General features: G+C 39.4%; 1 protein-coding gene across 1 annotated transcript in view; it reads left to right on the top strand.

Annotated features, from left to right (window-relative positions):
* LOC147035804 (extracellular calcium-sensing receptor-like) overlaps positions 1–1,251 on the top strand; it is a 70,544-nt gene extending 69,293 nt beyond the window's left edge. Inside the window, exons 7-8 of the mRNA XM_085869588.1 lie at positions 1–220; positions 1,124–1,251. The exon at positions 1–220 is cut by the window's left edge and continues 641 nt beyond it. Coding sequence (XP_085725714.1) covers positions 1–220; positions 1,124–1,251 — 348 coding nt within the window. The remainder of the gene's footprint in view (positions 221–1,123) is intronic.
* The last annotated feature ends 13,749 nt before the right edge of the window (positions 1,252–15,000 follow it).

The raw sequence follows: 15,000 nt of genomic DNA, 5'->3' as shown, positions 1-15,000 counted from the left end.
CTTTTTGAATTCTGGGAAACGATGTTTAACTGTTCCTGGATTATTTCAACAAAACTAAGGACCTGCACCAGCCTTGAAGATCTACGTAATGTTGAAACGCCATTCACAGACGTGTCTCATATGAGAGTGACCTACCACACATACATAGCTATATATGCTCTTGCTCATGCCTTACATGATTTGGAACAATGTGTTCCTGGTCAAGGCCCATGGGACAATGGTACTTGTACTGCAATTACGAACTTTCAATCATGGCAGGTAATAGAAAAAACAACTATCCTGTGTACATTCATTAATTTTGCATTTCCATTCTTGTGATTTGATTGAAAGCAATTGTGGCCAAAAAAGTCCCATTAACATACCTCGTTATTGTTAATTTATTTGAAGGACCAATTATTTCGATTTTGGTGAAGATTAGGAAGCAGATCCAGATCTGAGAATTTTTTACTTTTTCAAGTCACTCTTCATAATTGAGAGATCTGGTGAAAAAACGATATATAGCATGATATCTCAAGTAATTATTGATATATATATATATATATATATATATATATATATATATATATATATATATATATATATATATATATATATATATATATATATATATATATATATATATATATATATATATGGGAGAATCTAAGTGGATGAGTTGTGTAAGTGACAAGAACAAGCTGATCAGATTTTGGTTTAGGTACAGATGCAGATCCAGCCGATCAGTGGACAACAAAACGTAAATTGCTCAGCCTGGCAGGGGTATGCACTCCTCCAAGTGCTGCTCCAGTTGTAATTTTCATTGTTTTTCACTGTTTATTTCCTTTAAATTCGTTCTATTTGCAACGGCTTGAGCGACTGACACAACATTTTCAATATCAGAGCGTCTACCATGGATATTTTTTTTATAACTATATCAGTGTTTTGATTCGTAAGGGAAATGCTGGTTCTGGCACACCTTGTGTTTAGAGGGCTCCAGAGCTCTGGGAATGCTCCCAGACCAATAATTTTAGAGATGAATATAGGCATCTTGATGTAATAGAGGTCTGTCTTGAACTGCCGAGATTTACATTTAGGCATTGGTATTTTCCTTTGTATACCCATTTTTGCATGGCTACCATGGAAGAGCATGTCACAGCAGCAATAGAAGACCATAGCACAGCAGCAAGCGAAGACCTTCAATGGCCAAACGGCAAAGACTTCAACCACCAGAGGGGTGCCTTTAGCAAACTGCAACACCCAACCAAGTGGTGAGACCTGCCGCTAGGGGTATACAGGATCAGGGAGAAGAAAACTATTGAGATACGTTTCAGGCCGAACATAATCCTCGATCTCAAAAACCAGGAGAGGGAGCATGCATGAGCGCGGGCACCCCAAAGTTTATGAAGCTCCTGTCTTTCCAGCTCCTGTCCTTGTAGCTTCAAAAATAGCAAAGCAAAAAATAGTATCCTACGCAGTTGAATGTGCATCATATGTACCTTGTTGTACCAAAAGATGTTCTGGCTGTGAGACCCATCCCCTACCTTTTATAGAGAGGTTAAACATAGATACTATGTCTTAGCCAACGATGCATCAAAAGCTCAATAACCAGGTCATCTAAGAAGTATGCCAGGGGATTAGGGAATGCAAAAATAACAAAAGGAACGATCTTCGCACTTTACAGGCGGTAGACGCTAAAATCGTGATTATCCAAAACAGGTGTCCGCACCCCAGATGGGATGCACAGTGAGTCGCTGTGGAGGATTCAGTGTGGGTCGCCGAGAGGGCACCGCATGAATACTGCACATAATGCAAACATATATGTCTGGCTTCACAAGCAGGATGATAGCATTCCCAGGATTAACCTGCTTCTTATGGATAAGGCCGGGAAGTTTTAATTGTTTTCACTATCAGACATATCTGGAGTAGTGTTCCAAATTTCATCCATTTCATCAAACAAACTTTTGAAGCTATTATATTGTTGCAACCATGGGTACCGAGACACCATCTTGTCACTCAGGGGGATTAATCCCCGGTTGTCCTAGGTGGAGCGGGACCTGGGGCCACCGCTCACAATTAACGTTGTGGTACGGTGGGTTGTTTTAAAAACCACGAACTCCACCCAGTCAACCACGAGTTCCAGTGGCCACGTCTAATTATGCCGTTTAACTGGAGGTCACGTGCTTACCTGAGCGGGGAGTGTGCCCTCGGCAAAGCACCAATGTTATCTCGATTAGATTTTAATTCGGGTGGCCAAGCGTTTTAACCGCTGGTGCGTGCCAACGATTTTTGGTCAAATCTGTGGTAATTACCTCCCAGTCTATCTCGGTTTGGCAAATGCTAGACAAATGTAAGGAAAGGATAAACACGGACAGGTTGGAAATCGACAAATAATTTATTAATAATAAAATAAATAAATAAAAAGAACTTTGTATTTGCTGAGGTAAATAAAGAATTTCAAAGCAAAATCAATCTAAATGTCAGGAAAGACATAAAGAGCAGTTGCTTATATGGGGTTGACTTACTTACAGCTATGCACAGACAAGGCTACCCAGCAGATCATTCAGGGGGAGGGGGGGGAATAATCGTCTCACTCACTAGAAAGTCTCCGTGAAGAGAAAACGTCCTGAAATGCGTGCGCACATGTAATTTCCATCGCCAGCACCCAGCTTTGCCATACACCCTCTCACGGGGCAGCCTTGAATACCAGTCGAAGTCTGAGGGCACCAGGATCGTCCGTCGCGGCTTTAGACCCTGGTGTTGTTGTTGACCGACCCATGCCTCACTTGTTGGCAGCGCTGCTCACACCCACACGCTCGCTTGCCCAAGCACTGGGAAGGAAGAAATGTCTCATTGGCGCTGGTCAGACACCCACACGTACACCACACACTCGCTTACCCAAGCACTGGGAAGGATGAGTTGTTTTGTCAGCGCTGGTCAGACAACCACTTCTTGCTCGCTTCTCTCACCCTTTGCTTTTTCCTCTCTCCTTTCACTTTTCTCTCCTCACGCTTTTCTCTTCAGAACGTTTTTTTCCCCTCATGCTTTTCTCCCCTCTTTTCTCTCTGAACTTTTTTCTCTGCACAATTTTTCTCTCCTCACGCTTTTCTCTCTTCACACTTTTTCTCTTTTTCTCTTTACACTTTTTCTCATTTTCTCTTCACACTTTTTCTCTCCTCACGCTTTTCTCTCTTCACACTTTTTCTCTTTTTCTCTTCACACTTTTTCTCTTCACACTTTTCTCTGGTCACACTTTTCTCTGGTCACACTTTCCTCTTCACACTTCCCCAAGCTCACCCCGCCCCACTGTTGCACGGTTACCATGATGACCCGTTTGTACTCAAAAAAGGTGGCATCAGAGCTCACGAAAGATTGTAGCTGAGGAATAATGGGGGCGGGCTACAGAGCTTGTGAAAGAAATGTGTGTAAACGTTTCTGTCGTAAAGAAAACAAAAGCTTTCCATAAGAGAGGTGACCTATCCTTTACCCTTCTCAATGCATCACATTTAAGATCCCATGAGACATGGGGATGGGGCTAATCTGAACATGAATTTAAGAAAATAACTGTCTGAGGACGTAATGTGTGGATGCATTCATCAGACGGATGCTGAAATCCATAACAATATGAATGTAGGCTCAGAGCATCCTCATAATACAAATCCTATGCAGGGTAATTGGATGTCTTCTTATTACAATCCATTTCAAATGATGGTGAACTCGCATGATCCATTGCAGTATTTACGACGCAATTTTCTTTTTCCATGACATGGGCTTCTAGTGGTAAATTACTTATGTAATACCAACGAGGTTTCCATTTATACAATTGTATTTTCCTGAGTACACCTATTTTGCATGGCTATCATGGAAGACACTAAGTGTGACATTGCCATGAAAGTCAATTTTGCAGCTCAATTAATAGTGAAGCTAAATAAACTAGAGACATCCATTTCAACGCTTTGCTTTCACAAAGCAAAAAAGGAGCTCAAAGCCATCCATCGGTGGTATATCCTGCACACCAGTCATCTTCATTTTCAAGCTACCACTGGAGAAGGAGGATGCCGAGTCATTCAGGCTGAGTTCCATCAAATTATTGCTTCCAAAAACTTTATTGGGCAAACTTGTCTGTCTTTTTCTGGTGAGATCAGGTAGAGTTTGGATTCATTGACCACCACCAACTGGAAGGGGCCACGCTCCTCGACCAATACACCAGGCACACCATTGGTTGTGTCGCTATGACCATCAAGCACTCCATCGTGACCATCGGAAGGAAGTACAAAATTTGTTTGTACTGTCGCATCGAGATGTTGGCTGATGCCGCTCCTTCAGAGCTGAACTGCACCAAGTGTGGAAAGGTCCGAGAGTTGAGAGGAACCTTCTTCGACAATGCAGTTGTACTACCAGGAGAGGCTGAATGTCTTATCGGGATCGTTCAACCCGAATCACCACTTTCAGTTCTGGATGGACCACATTTTAGCCCAAGAAACGGAGGAGGAGCTTGGAGATAAAGATGACCCCAATAATACTTATGGAGAAAAACCTCCTGGAGCAACATTGGGAAATAATTTGACGCGATGAGAAAAACCATCGAATACTCACAGTTGATGACATCTGCACAATACTGAAAGAAATCAGGCAAACGTATCTGAATATAAACTCCCCTCTTATATATGTGATATCGCGGGTTTTGGCCCCCTACAGCTTCCTGAATTTATCTGCCAATGGCCCAAAAAATCTTTTCACAGAAGCCAACAAAATTTGGGATCAGGTCCAACCCACCGGTTTGATGAACCACCATTATTACCCTTAATATCCTCGATGCAATCTTCCCGAAGATACTGGTCTGTCAATTGCTGCAGATCCAACAGAAGCAAAGGAGCTATGGCAGGTTCTCTACTACCGTACATATCCCTTTCTGTATAGCATTATTATTTTTACTTTTTAGAATAGCGATATCTCTAATCTTGATTGTCTTTCTGCACTTGGCACAATTCATCATTCTATTTTAACTCGTACATTTTGTTAGAAGCTTTTTCACATTCAACTTTTACATTTGGATCTTCACTTTGCAAAGCAGATAATACAAAGTAGCATCTTCATACTTTCCTCCATAAAGGCTTACCATACTAAGTACTTTAAGAATTTTCTTCTCTCATTTTTAAGGATCTTAATCCAATTTCGTATCAACATCAGCTACAGCATCCACGTTGTCACCAAATCTCAAAATCTTTCCTCATCTCAAAATTTTCTCTCCTTCACTTAAATCTCGTTTTAATTGCTGTCTTAACCTTTTTACCTTTTTATTCTAATTTATTTACCATTTCAAAAAATTATTCAACACTAATTGTTTCAACATGTTCCTTTTTCTCTATTTCATCTCCAACCCCATCCTCATCCCTTTTAACCTTTGAACCATCTCCCCATATAATATTGTTACGGATTTGGAAACCATTTGGATCCAACATACAGGTCCCAAAAGTCAATTACTCCGTTAAGTACGTGTGAGACAGGTTCCTTCCTTTTGTTTAGTGGGAGAATTAAATGTGTGCGCTGCGACGGCTTAGTTAGGTTAATAAATCGCTTTCTTTTATTTTCACATCCGCCATTGCGATCCACAGTACCATCGCGCTTGCGCCCTCGGTTCGTGGGCCAAAGCACACCTTTGCCTGAGACGGATTCCCGAGAATGTTCAAGGTGGCTAAGCAACCATCCACCTTCCACAAACATGCGTGGAGGGGAGGGGTGGCTTTCTCCGGGCATGGCCGAAACGCTGCCCAGGAAGGCTGTGCCCGTAGGATCCTGGCCAATTTGAGGTGAACAGCGAGGTGTGCTGACCAAGGCCTATTCCCACTGAGGGAGGTCGATAAATTCCAGAGCACTTTCTGAGGCGTTGTTGGTGGGTTACACGAGAGTTCTGAGAGGTACTTAAGGGTTATTGCTGTTACAAAGCGGTGGTTACGAGGGGCGATTATGAAGAGTGGTCACAGGGGGTCTACGTTGCTGTACGAAGGGGTTTTTGCTGTCATGAGGGTTGAGCAGAGGGCCATCAAGGCAGCGAACGTGTCTCTGCTGGCCCTCTACAAGGAAGGAAAGAGCGACCCTGACCCCCCACCCCCTCCGTGGACCCCGATTATTCGCCACCCTAACTCTGCCACGAGCCTCGAGTCACCCACGTGTGACTGGGGATCGGACAAATGACCTTTGTCAGGTGCCGCATCACGGAGCATGCCCTCCCTCCGACAGTCTGGAACCCACCGAACTCTGACCCCCAGCTTGTCTCTCTCCACAGCTGCGAGGGTCCAATAAAGACTCTGGGTTTTCTTTTCATTTGTGTGTGTGTCTGCGTGTGGGTCCGTCTTTAAGTCGAACTGAATAATTGTTTTTGGGTCATTGTAAATATTTCCTGCATATTCGCCTTAAGTCTTGCCTTTGTCTTTTACTGCAAATAAAATTCATTAGAAATGTTCCCAGTCCATTTCTGTCCCTTCTTACATTGGTCCAGCATGGTTCGTATCTGAGTTTAGATGGAGTTTCATCCCCGGTAATTGGTACATCGTAGCCAGAACGTCCTGGGCAGGCCCGCTTGACTGCATCCGAGCCGGAGTTGATACTCTACCGTATCTGGTGGAGTGCTCCGATTCGGCAGGACGTTCTGATGGCATGAATCCCCGGTAGCCAAGACTGCGTGATTACTTAGCTATATTGGATCAAGACAATTAACCCTATGCCACATGCTCAAGATATTGGCATTTCATGGTCGATTAATCGACTCGCCGGCTCGCGTAGTTATCTGAGCAATCGCCTATAATTCCGGGGAGTCTGGTGGGAGATGGCGTAAACTTCCCCACCTACCAGTCATTCTCGCCACCGACCCCTGGCCCACAACAATATCATATATGTATTTGTCTGGATTTGTTGATATTACTGTATCTGTAATTATTTTCTTAAGAATGCTGAAAGCAGTAACATGTATTTATCGTTTCTAAAAGAGCTCTATCTTTTGCAAATTTTAATACCTTTTGTTTATTTAATATGCTCATTAAATCCGTATTTGTAGGTTGAGCAACATCGGAGTAAAACCACCGACTAATTGAGAATGTTCCATTCTTATTTTGTAGATTATATTTCTTAAAATATCAAAGACTATTTTCTCGCAAGTATCCACGTATACAAAAATGGTAATTTTCTTTGTGAGTTCCCTCGCTTCCTGCCATGTGTTATATGTATTTTATTATTTTGAAATATACAAAATATTAAGATGAAAACACACAACACCACTCCATCATCATATTCGTTTGAAAACCCTAACTTCTTACAAACAACTGTGTTTCTCTTGAATTCATAATATAAACCATAGCAAGGCTTTCTTAGATTTTTTTTTTCTGATAAAATCATTTCATTTGTTGTTTTCTAATTTTGCTTCCGCAAATATCATTGTCTCTGCTGAGCGGATAATCATCTTCTTTGCAAGAATGTTTCAATTGTTTAAGTTATTGGAGGTTTATTTAAAATAATAATTATACCCTAAATCAGGCATATCGTATCCCCAAGATGTGACTCTCATATGGACTGCATGCCCTTGTTTGAAAAATGCAATTTTTATGGGAAAAGTTGATCAACGTATTACTCGGCATTGAAATTGATGTTTTTTTGCATTTTTTGAATAAATAGCCGTTTTGCTTCTGGCGAGGTGTTGTGTTGAATCACTTAATCTCACCAAGTCATTATCATCTGTAGGACTCAGGTAATTGGTTAATGTATCAGAATTCTTCATATCAACATTCTGCATAATATACTATTACTGGCGCTCTTCCTGTGCATTTGTGCAATAATTGAACAAGTCAATATCCAACTCTTGCGATACACCAAAGGTAGATCCATCCTTTTCAACAAATGTCATCTTTATATTAATAGCAGATTAAAATAGTGCCATAAAAAATCCCTTATGTTGGTGAGATGAAACAGCACATGCAAGCACAATTGTCTCCAACATTTCGAATCAACGGCTTGTGTTTTTTAAACGTTGTAGAAACACCTTCCCTTAAAAATTTAACAACTTCAATAGGTGGTGGAAGGCCATACATGTCAAAGTAATATTTAGCAATCTTGTAATTAAAAGCACATGCCCAATAAGAACCATTTCCATGACCATGTTTTAAATTCAAAACAACATTCTTGGTATCTTCGGGCAAACTTAATAATTTTCTCTCATACAGATTACCACATCAATTTTAAGCCTTTTGCAATATTTCTGAAGTTCCACATTTGAGGTTGTATTTTTCATATATTATTTAAACCACTCGCTGATACTCATGCTTATTTATAATAAAGATAAAATCCATTAGCTCTTTTTGAAAATTTAACACCAGCTTGTGCAATTGAAGAAAGCATATCTCCAACTAATAATCTAGCGTTATCTGGAAGGCTTTCAAGCTTTTGAGCAAAATCTACAATCACACTGCTACCCACAGCAATTTGTTTCTCAATCTCTCTTTTATGACTTTCCAGCTCTTTTTGAGCTGTAGTTGAGCCTTTCTTTCATTACAGTTTTTACCACTGATGAAATCCCACCCGTCAAGGTTCCTGCAACAGCAAGACCCGCCAACAAAAGAGGAAGATATAGAATAAATCCTCCACTCGTCTCCCTTATCGAATATTTCTTCAACTTAGGTTTTGCTACTTTTACTCAGAGGCGACCAGTGTCATACAAGGTTTCCACTTGTTCTCTCGTGAGTAAAACATCAACTCTTTCAGCCCCTTTTCTGTGAATTGTATCAATTTTAACAGAAGATGGTTTTCGATTTTGAATGCATAATTGTAGTTTTTTCGAAGTTGCTTTGATGAATATTTACTCCCGTTAGTACTTTGCCACTCATCTTATTTAATTGTCATCAAACAAGTAATAGTTACCATCATGCCATTTTCTGCATTAATCCCCAATTCAATTTCTTCCAAAGCAAAGAATATGTATCAACTTCTTCGCTCTTTCCTCTTTCAATGTACAGGGAAGTATCTACTCCACTAGTCTTTCTAGTTTCCTTTTGAGAACTCAGGTCAATCACAAAGAATGGATAAAGATTATTCAATGCAACCACATCCAAAATGGGTTCATTATTTCCATTACTTTCATATACCTTTTAATAAGACATGTAGGCTTCCACATCATCATTTTTATCCCAAACAATTTTCAATCTATCGCACGGGTAAAATTCCCCATCCAAAGAAACTCGAAGTTCTTTCATCTTAGCATATACAGCCATTGTATTGTTCTTATTAGTCGCATTATTTCCATCTGGTTCCTTAAATATGAGCCACAAGTAGTGTGGCTTTCCTCCCAGAACACCCAAATTTTCGATTTAGAACTTTCTTCACCCACAGCACCCCTTCAAACTTTGGGGATTTCCGATTTCAAACCACATTTTCGGTACTTTTCATTCAAATGGATACCGAATAGTTATCAGTAGATGGAACTGGATGAGATTTGATATGCATAATCTTAAGGTGATTCCATATCCGCTATATGACATGTATTTTGCTCTATATCTTATAATTTCCATGCTTGGCGACCCATCGCTGCCTACCGGCTTGTTTTCATTGTTTCTCTGTCGTTGAAATCTAATTTTAAGTCTATACAGAATTTTGTCATAATCACAGAATCAAAATATCCCTGTAAGAGGAACTGCCAGGGTTAAACTATTCTCTGCTTTTGTATCATCATTAAACATTGACTTTCTTTGATTATAGCCCAGGTCAGTGTTTGTTCCCATAGCCATATCATGGATAAAACCTTCAAGAGCCACCTTACCCATTCTTTTACAAAACGAATATAGGGTAATTTTCATAATTTCTGATGCAGCAGAGACATAATCAACTGCTTCAACTTCTTTTGTTCCAACACACAAACGAACACCATCCAAAATTTTCCACAAGAAATCATTTCCGAGTGTGGCATTTGTGCTTTGAGCAACCTTTGCGAATGTAAATTTACACAACAAGAAACTATCGGATAGATTCAAGTAAGTTTGTTGATTATTTATTTCAAAAAATTTGTTCCATTTGTATTCCAGTCTGTTCCTGTGATGGCATTTACCTTGAAGTAGTCTTCTTTTTAGTAGAGTTTGAGATGATGATGGTATCATCAAAATCATATATACTATCAATCTCCTCCATACTTGTGTATATTTTCGAATACATATTTTTTTGCGAAAACTTTTGAAATCCTGACCATAATATGTAAATATTATTATATTTTTCTTATGGGGTTCATTGAGCTTTACCTTCCTTAATTTCTTTGATTGCCTGTAATTTACAAGATTTTTTCTGAGCATATTTCACACTCATTGTAGCACTTGCAGTATTTCCTACAGCAGAAGCATTCTAACCTACGAGGTCCTTATGTTTAAGAATTGTTGAACCAATGCCCATTAGAGTATCCATTATTCCATCTCCACTTCAAAATTGTTCTCCAACACTGGGTTGCCTTTTAGGTTTGTTGTATCGACCAAGATAAACACCTTTACCTTGGGGATTGTTTGAAGAACGGTATGGGTTAAGGTATATACCCTCTCCTTCAGTAATTCTTTTATATTTATTCAACTCAGGCTTCCTCACAGTTGGCATTAAATATATAACACTACAAAATAAGTCTCAGTGTATTTTTCATGAGGGAACTTCTTTGTCGTGAATTCTGATGGATATAATTTCTCCATTGAAGGAAATCAGGCGATTGCTTTGGTTGGTGATTCTAAAATTTACTCTGTTGTTGGTTTTAGCTGATCCAGGCAGATAAACAAGATTTTTCGGTCCATGTTGAATTTATATCCAATGCGGATTGAGTACATACTGAAGGAGAATATTAAATTTGTTATATTGCAGTCGTTGTAAGTTCCATCAACCAAATCACAGTGAATCAGTACAGAACTTAAACCTGAAGATATTTGGATAATATCATCGCTGTAATAAAGTCCAATTGTTTCAATCTTTTTTGAGGAGAAACCTAATAATTCTCTGAATGAATTTTCAATGGTGAGATCAACTTTGTAATTGTTTTTTTTAACTGAATGCTTGATTTTGAAGTATGCTTTTGGACACCAATGGTTATATTTATTGGGCCATCACCTTGTTTCTTCATAAGGTACACAATTTCAAAAGATATTTGAGAAATATAATTTGCTCCAGATAGGATTGTTTTCGTTGCATACACAGTTCCTGGATTATAACTGAAATTGTTTTTCTCTGTGATATTAAACAGGGTATTAAAAGTTTCCATTGACAAAAGTGAAGCTTTGTCAACTTTTGTAAGGTAAAGTTGTAGTGGGTATTGGAACGAAGCCATGTGATCACTCGTTGTGAACTTAAAGCTTAAGAATATGCTTCTCATTGTATATAGGATAAAATATCTTTGTATTGGCCTTTATTAATTATTTTCATATTCATCAACTGGTCTAAAATTGCTGAAGCCTCATTAAAACAATTGTTTCCAGCCTTCTTAATAACTAATAGTATTATCCGTCTATTAACTAGCTGTGCTGGGTCATTTGGAAGAAGGCGAACACCTGAACCTGAACCAATATAACTTAATGCTTCAATAATATGTTTTTCCATCTCATTCCTCTTTCCAATTTTCGCAGCAACAAAATCCGCATGGTTAAGTGAGTCCAGTAAATCAATGTATACTCTGTCATCCTCATTTCTCAAATTCAACAGTTCATCAAAATAAGTTCAATCATGACACACTTCTTTTGTTAGAAGAAGCATTAATCTTAGAGTTAATTTAACAATTGATTGAGCAGAGCTTAGCAATGCCAATTTATTATTAAATACCAATACCTTCTGTTTGATAAGATAGAATGTTCCTGCTTCTCCTGTTGGAATGAGACCCATTATGGTTTTTGAATCCGCTGAATATTCAATGTTTTGAAGAGCTCTAACAACATAATTGGGAGGTTTATTTGCCTCCTCCATTTGTTGGAACAATCCCTCATCATCATATTCTAATTTTCAAATATCTTCTCGTTCATGCTTCATCATTTGGCCAAAATATTTTATCATTTGAAATTTTTTAGGGATGTACTCTATTGAAGGAGTTGTGGAATCCCTCGTTTCTTCCATTTTCTGTTGAGAAGCTTTCAGATGCGGTTTAAAATATTTATGTTGTTTTCTTTCAAAAGTGAATTCACCCGTTAGTTTTTGCCTCCGTTTCTTCCGGATGTCTTGATGTTGTTGAGCTACTTTGGAAACCCACCATTGATATTCCTGAAATCTTCTTGCTCATTCTTGCACATCCATCTATTTATTGGAATATCTCAAAAAGCATCCCATCTTCTTGAACAACGAGATAATTACACTTACCTTTTGTGTGCTTCATTAATTCTTCAAGTTCGCTTTTACTACATACTGTTGAACAGTTATTTCTCCAAAAATTATGCGTATCTCTCACGTTGAGCTTGAAGAGTATGAAGATATTTGCAGTATTTATTATTGAGTGGCATGGAAGTTGATATATGTATATGTATGTATGTATATATATATATATATATATATATATATATATATATATATATATATATATATATATATATATATATATATATATATATATATATATATATATATATATATATATATATATATATATATATATATATATATATATATATATATATATATATGTATATATATGTATATATATGTATATATATATATATATATATATATATATATATATATATATATATATATATATATATATGTATATATATATATATATGTATATATATATATATATATATATATATATATATATATATATATATATATGTATATATATATATATATATATATATATATATATATATATATATATATATATATATATATATATATATATATATATATATATATATATATATATATATATATATATATATATATATATATATATATATATATATATATATATATATATATATATATATATATATATATATATATATATATATATATATATATATATATATATATATATATATATATATATATATATATATATATATATTAGTATTTATATGTATATATCAGGTCAGGTCAGGTTCGATCTGTGACTTGCTACAGGTACCATGTAAACCTGTACTAACCTGTTCCATGGTCGGGTTGTCGGCGACTAAACCGTCTCCCCCACCAGGTTTTCTGGTGAGGAGGGTGTTTGGATATGGACACCCAGCAGGATTAAAAACAAAACCTGTCAAAGGGCGGAGGAGCTCCTTGTGAGCCAACGGCCATCCATATCTAGTGCCCAACTGTGTCTGCGTACGTCCTCCTGCAGTTGGGTCACTTCTTATTAGGAGGTTGGTGGCAGGATTTGCACTCCGGCCACCGTAAAACCCTTCATTCCGCAAAACGCAAAAACGCAAAAAAATCTGAAAACCCACTCCGTGGGAGTACCTCCTGTGCAGCTTCCCTTTGCAGGGCAGCTCACCGGATGACGGGATTGGGGCAAAGCCTTCGGGACCCCCAATCTTTGATAGGAGGGAAACCACGGGGTAACATCCCTGGGTCAGATTGCGGGAGAGTGTGTCGGAGTGGTGCTGAGGTGTCGTCCACCAGACGGCGGTCTCCTTGGGTTAACCTGAGGCGGTCCCTTCGGGTGGGTGCCTGAAATGTCCTATCCCTAAGAGAGGATGATCACCTGTCTCTGTTATCATCTGAGTTCAAGCATTTGGACATCGGGATTACAGCTCTCTCTGAGGTTCGGAGACCGGATTGCGGCGAGATAATGTTGGGTGGTTACACCTACTATTGGTCTGGTCGCTCTGATGGTTACCATACCCAAGGAGTTGCTGTAGCTGTGTCCAATAAGCTGACCCCAATGATAATTGAGGTAACACCGGTCAACGAGCGTATTATGAGATTAAGGATTCGTCACTCCTTAGGTGTCATTTCCCTGGTCTCTGTTTATGCTCCGACTGAGGCGAGTGATCTCACCGTGAAGGATGCATTCTACGCCACACTCAAGTCTGTGGTTGATCAGTGCCCCAGACGAGATACACTTATAGTCTTGGGGGATTTCAATGCATCGACTGGAACTGATGGGGACGGTTATGAGGTGTGTGTTGGTCCCCATGGGTCAGGAACTATGAACCAGAATGGCACTAAGTTCCTTGACTTTGCAAGAAGTCATGGATTTAGGGTGGCTGGTTCATGGTTTCAGCGCCCACAAGCTCATCGCTGGACTTGGTATTCCAACGCTGGCGGTGTGGCAAAGGAGATTGACCATGTCCTCATTGACGGTCGTTGGAGGCTGATCCAGAACTGCAGGGTCTACCGGAGTGCTCAGTTCCTCAATACTGACCACAGGCTTGTTGTAGCAACTCTAAAGCTGCACCTTAAATCCTGGAGAATGGTACCATCCCAGCCGAGGCTGGATGTTGCCAAGCTCAGGGATGAGAGAGTAGCTGAGGAGTTTGCGAACAGGCTGAGTGGACACTTGGGGGGTCTGGGTGCCTTGGGGGGTCCTGAAGAGTTGTGGAGCGCCTTCAAGACCACCATCCTTGATGTTGCCGGTGGATGCCTTGGAGCTCACCGCAGGGCAAAGAAGAATTTTGTCTCTCAAGGGACACTGGATACCATTGACCAGAGTCGCAGGGCCAGACTGAATGGCAGAGCTGAGCTGTTCAGGGAGCTGAGGCGTAAAACTGTACGTGCACTGAGGGTGGACAAGGAGGCCTATGCGCGAGGAATCTGTGAGGGGGTAGAGCATCACCTGTGGACAGGTGATTCTCGTCCTGCTTACAGGGGAATTTGCGCATTACGTTCATCCAAGCCCATCCCTCGGAGCACTACAGTTCGAGCAGAGAGTGGTAGGCTCTTGACAGAGGAGTCTGAAGTGAAGGCCCGCTGGGCCGGTTACGTTGAGCGGTTGTACCAGACTGATCCCCCAACTGTCGAGTTGGACGTCAAGGGTGTTACAATCCCTGTTGCTGACCCTCGAATCAACTGTGGTCCACCTCCGCTTGTGGAAACACGGGC

Source organism: Eptatretus burgeri, chromosome 1, assembly GCF_056783735.1.
Source record: "Eptatretus burgeri isolate ZD-2024b chromosome 1, Ebu_testis_v1, whole genome shotgun sequence".
Lineage (NCBI taxonomy): Eukaryota > Metazoa > Chordata > Myxini > Myxiniformes > Myxinidae > Eptatretus > Eptatretus burgeri.
This window is presented reverse-complemented; position numbering and strand designations above follow the sequence as displayed.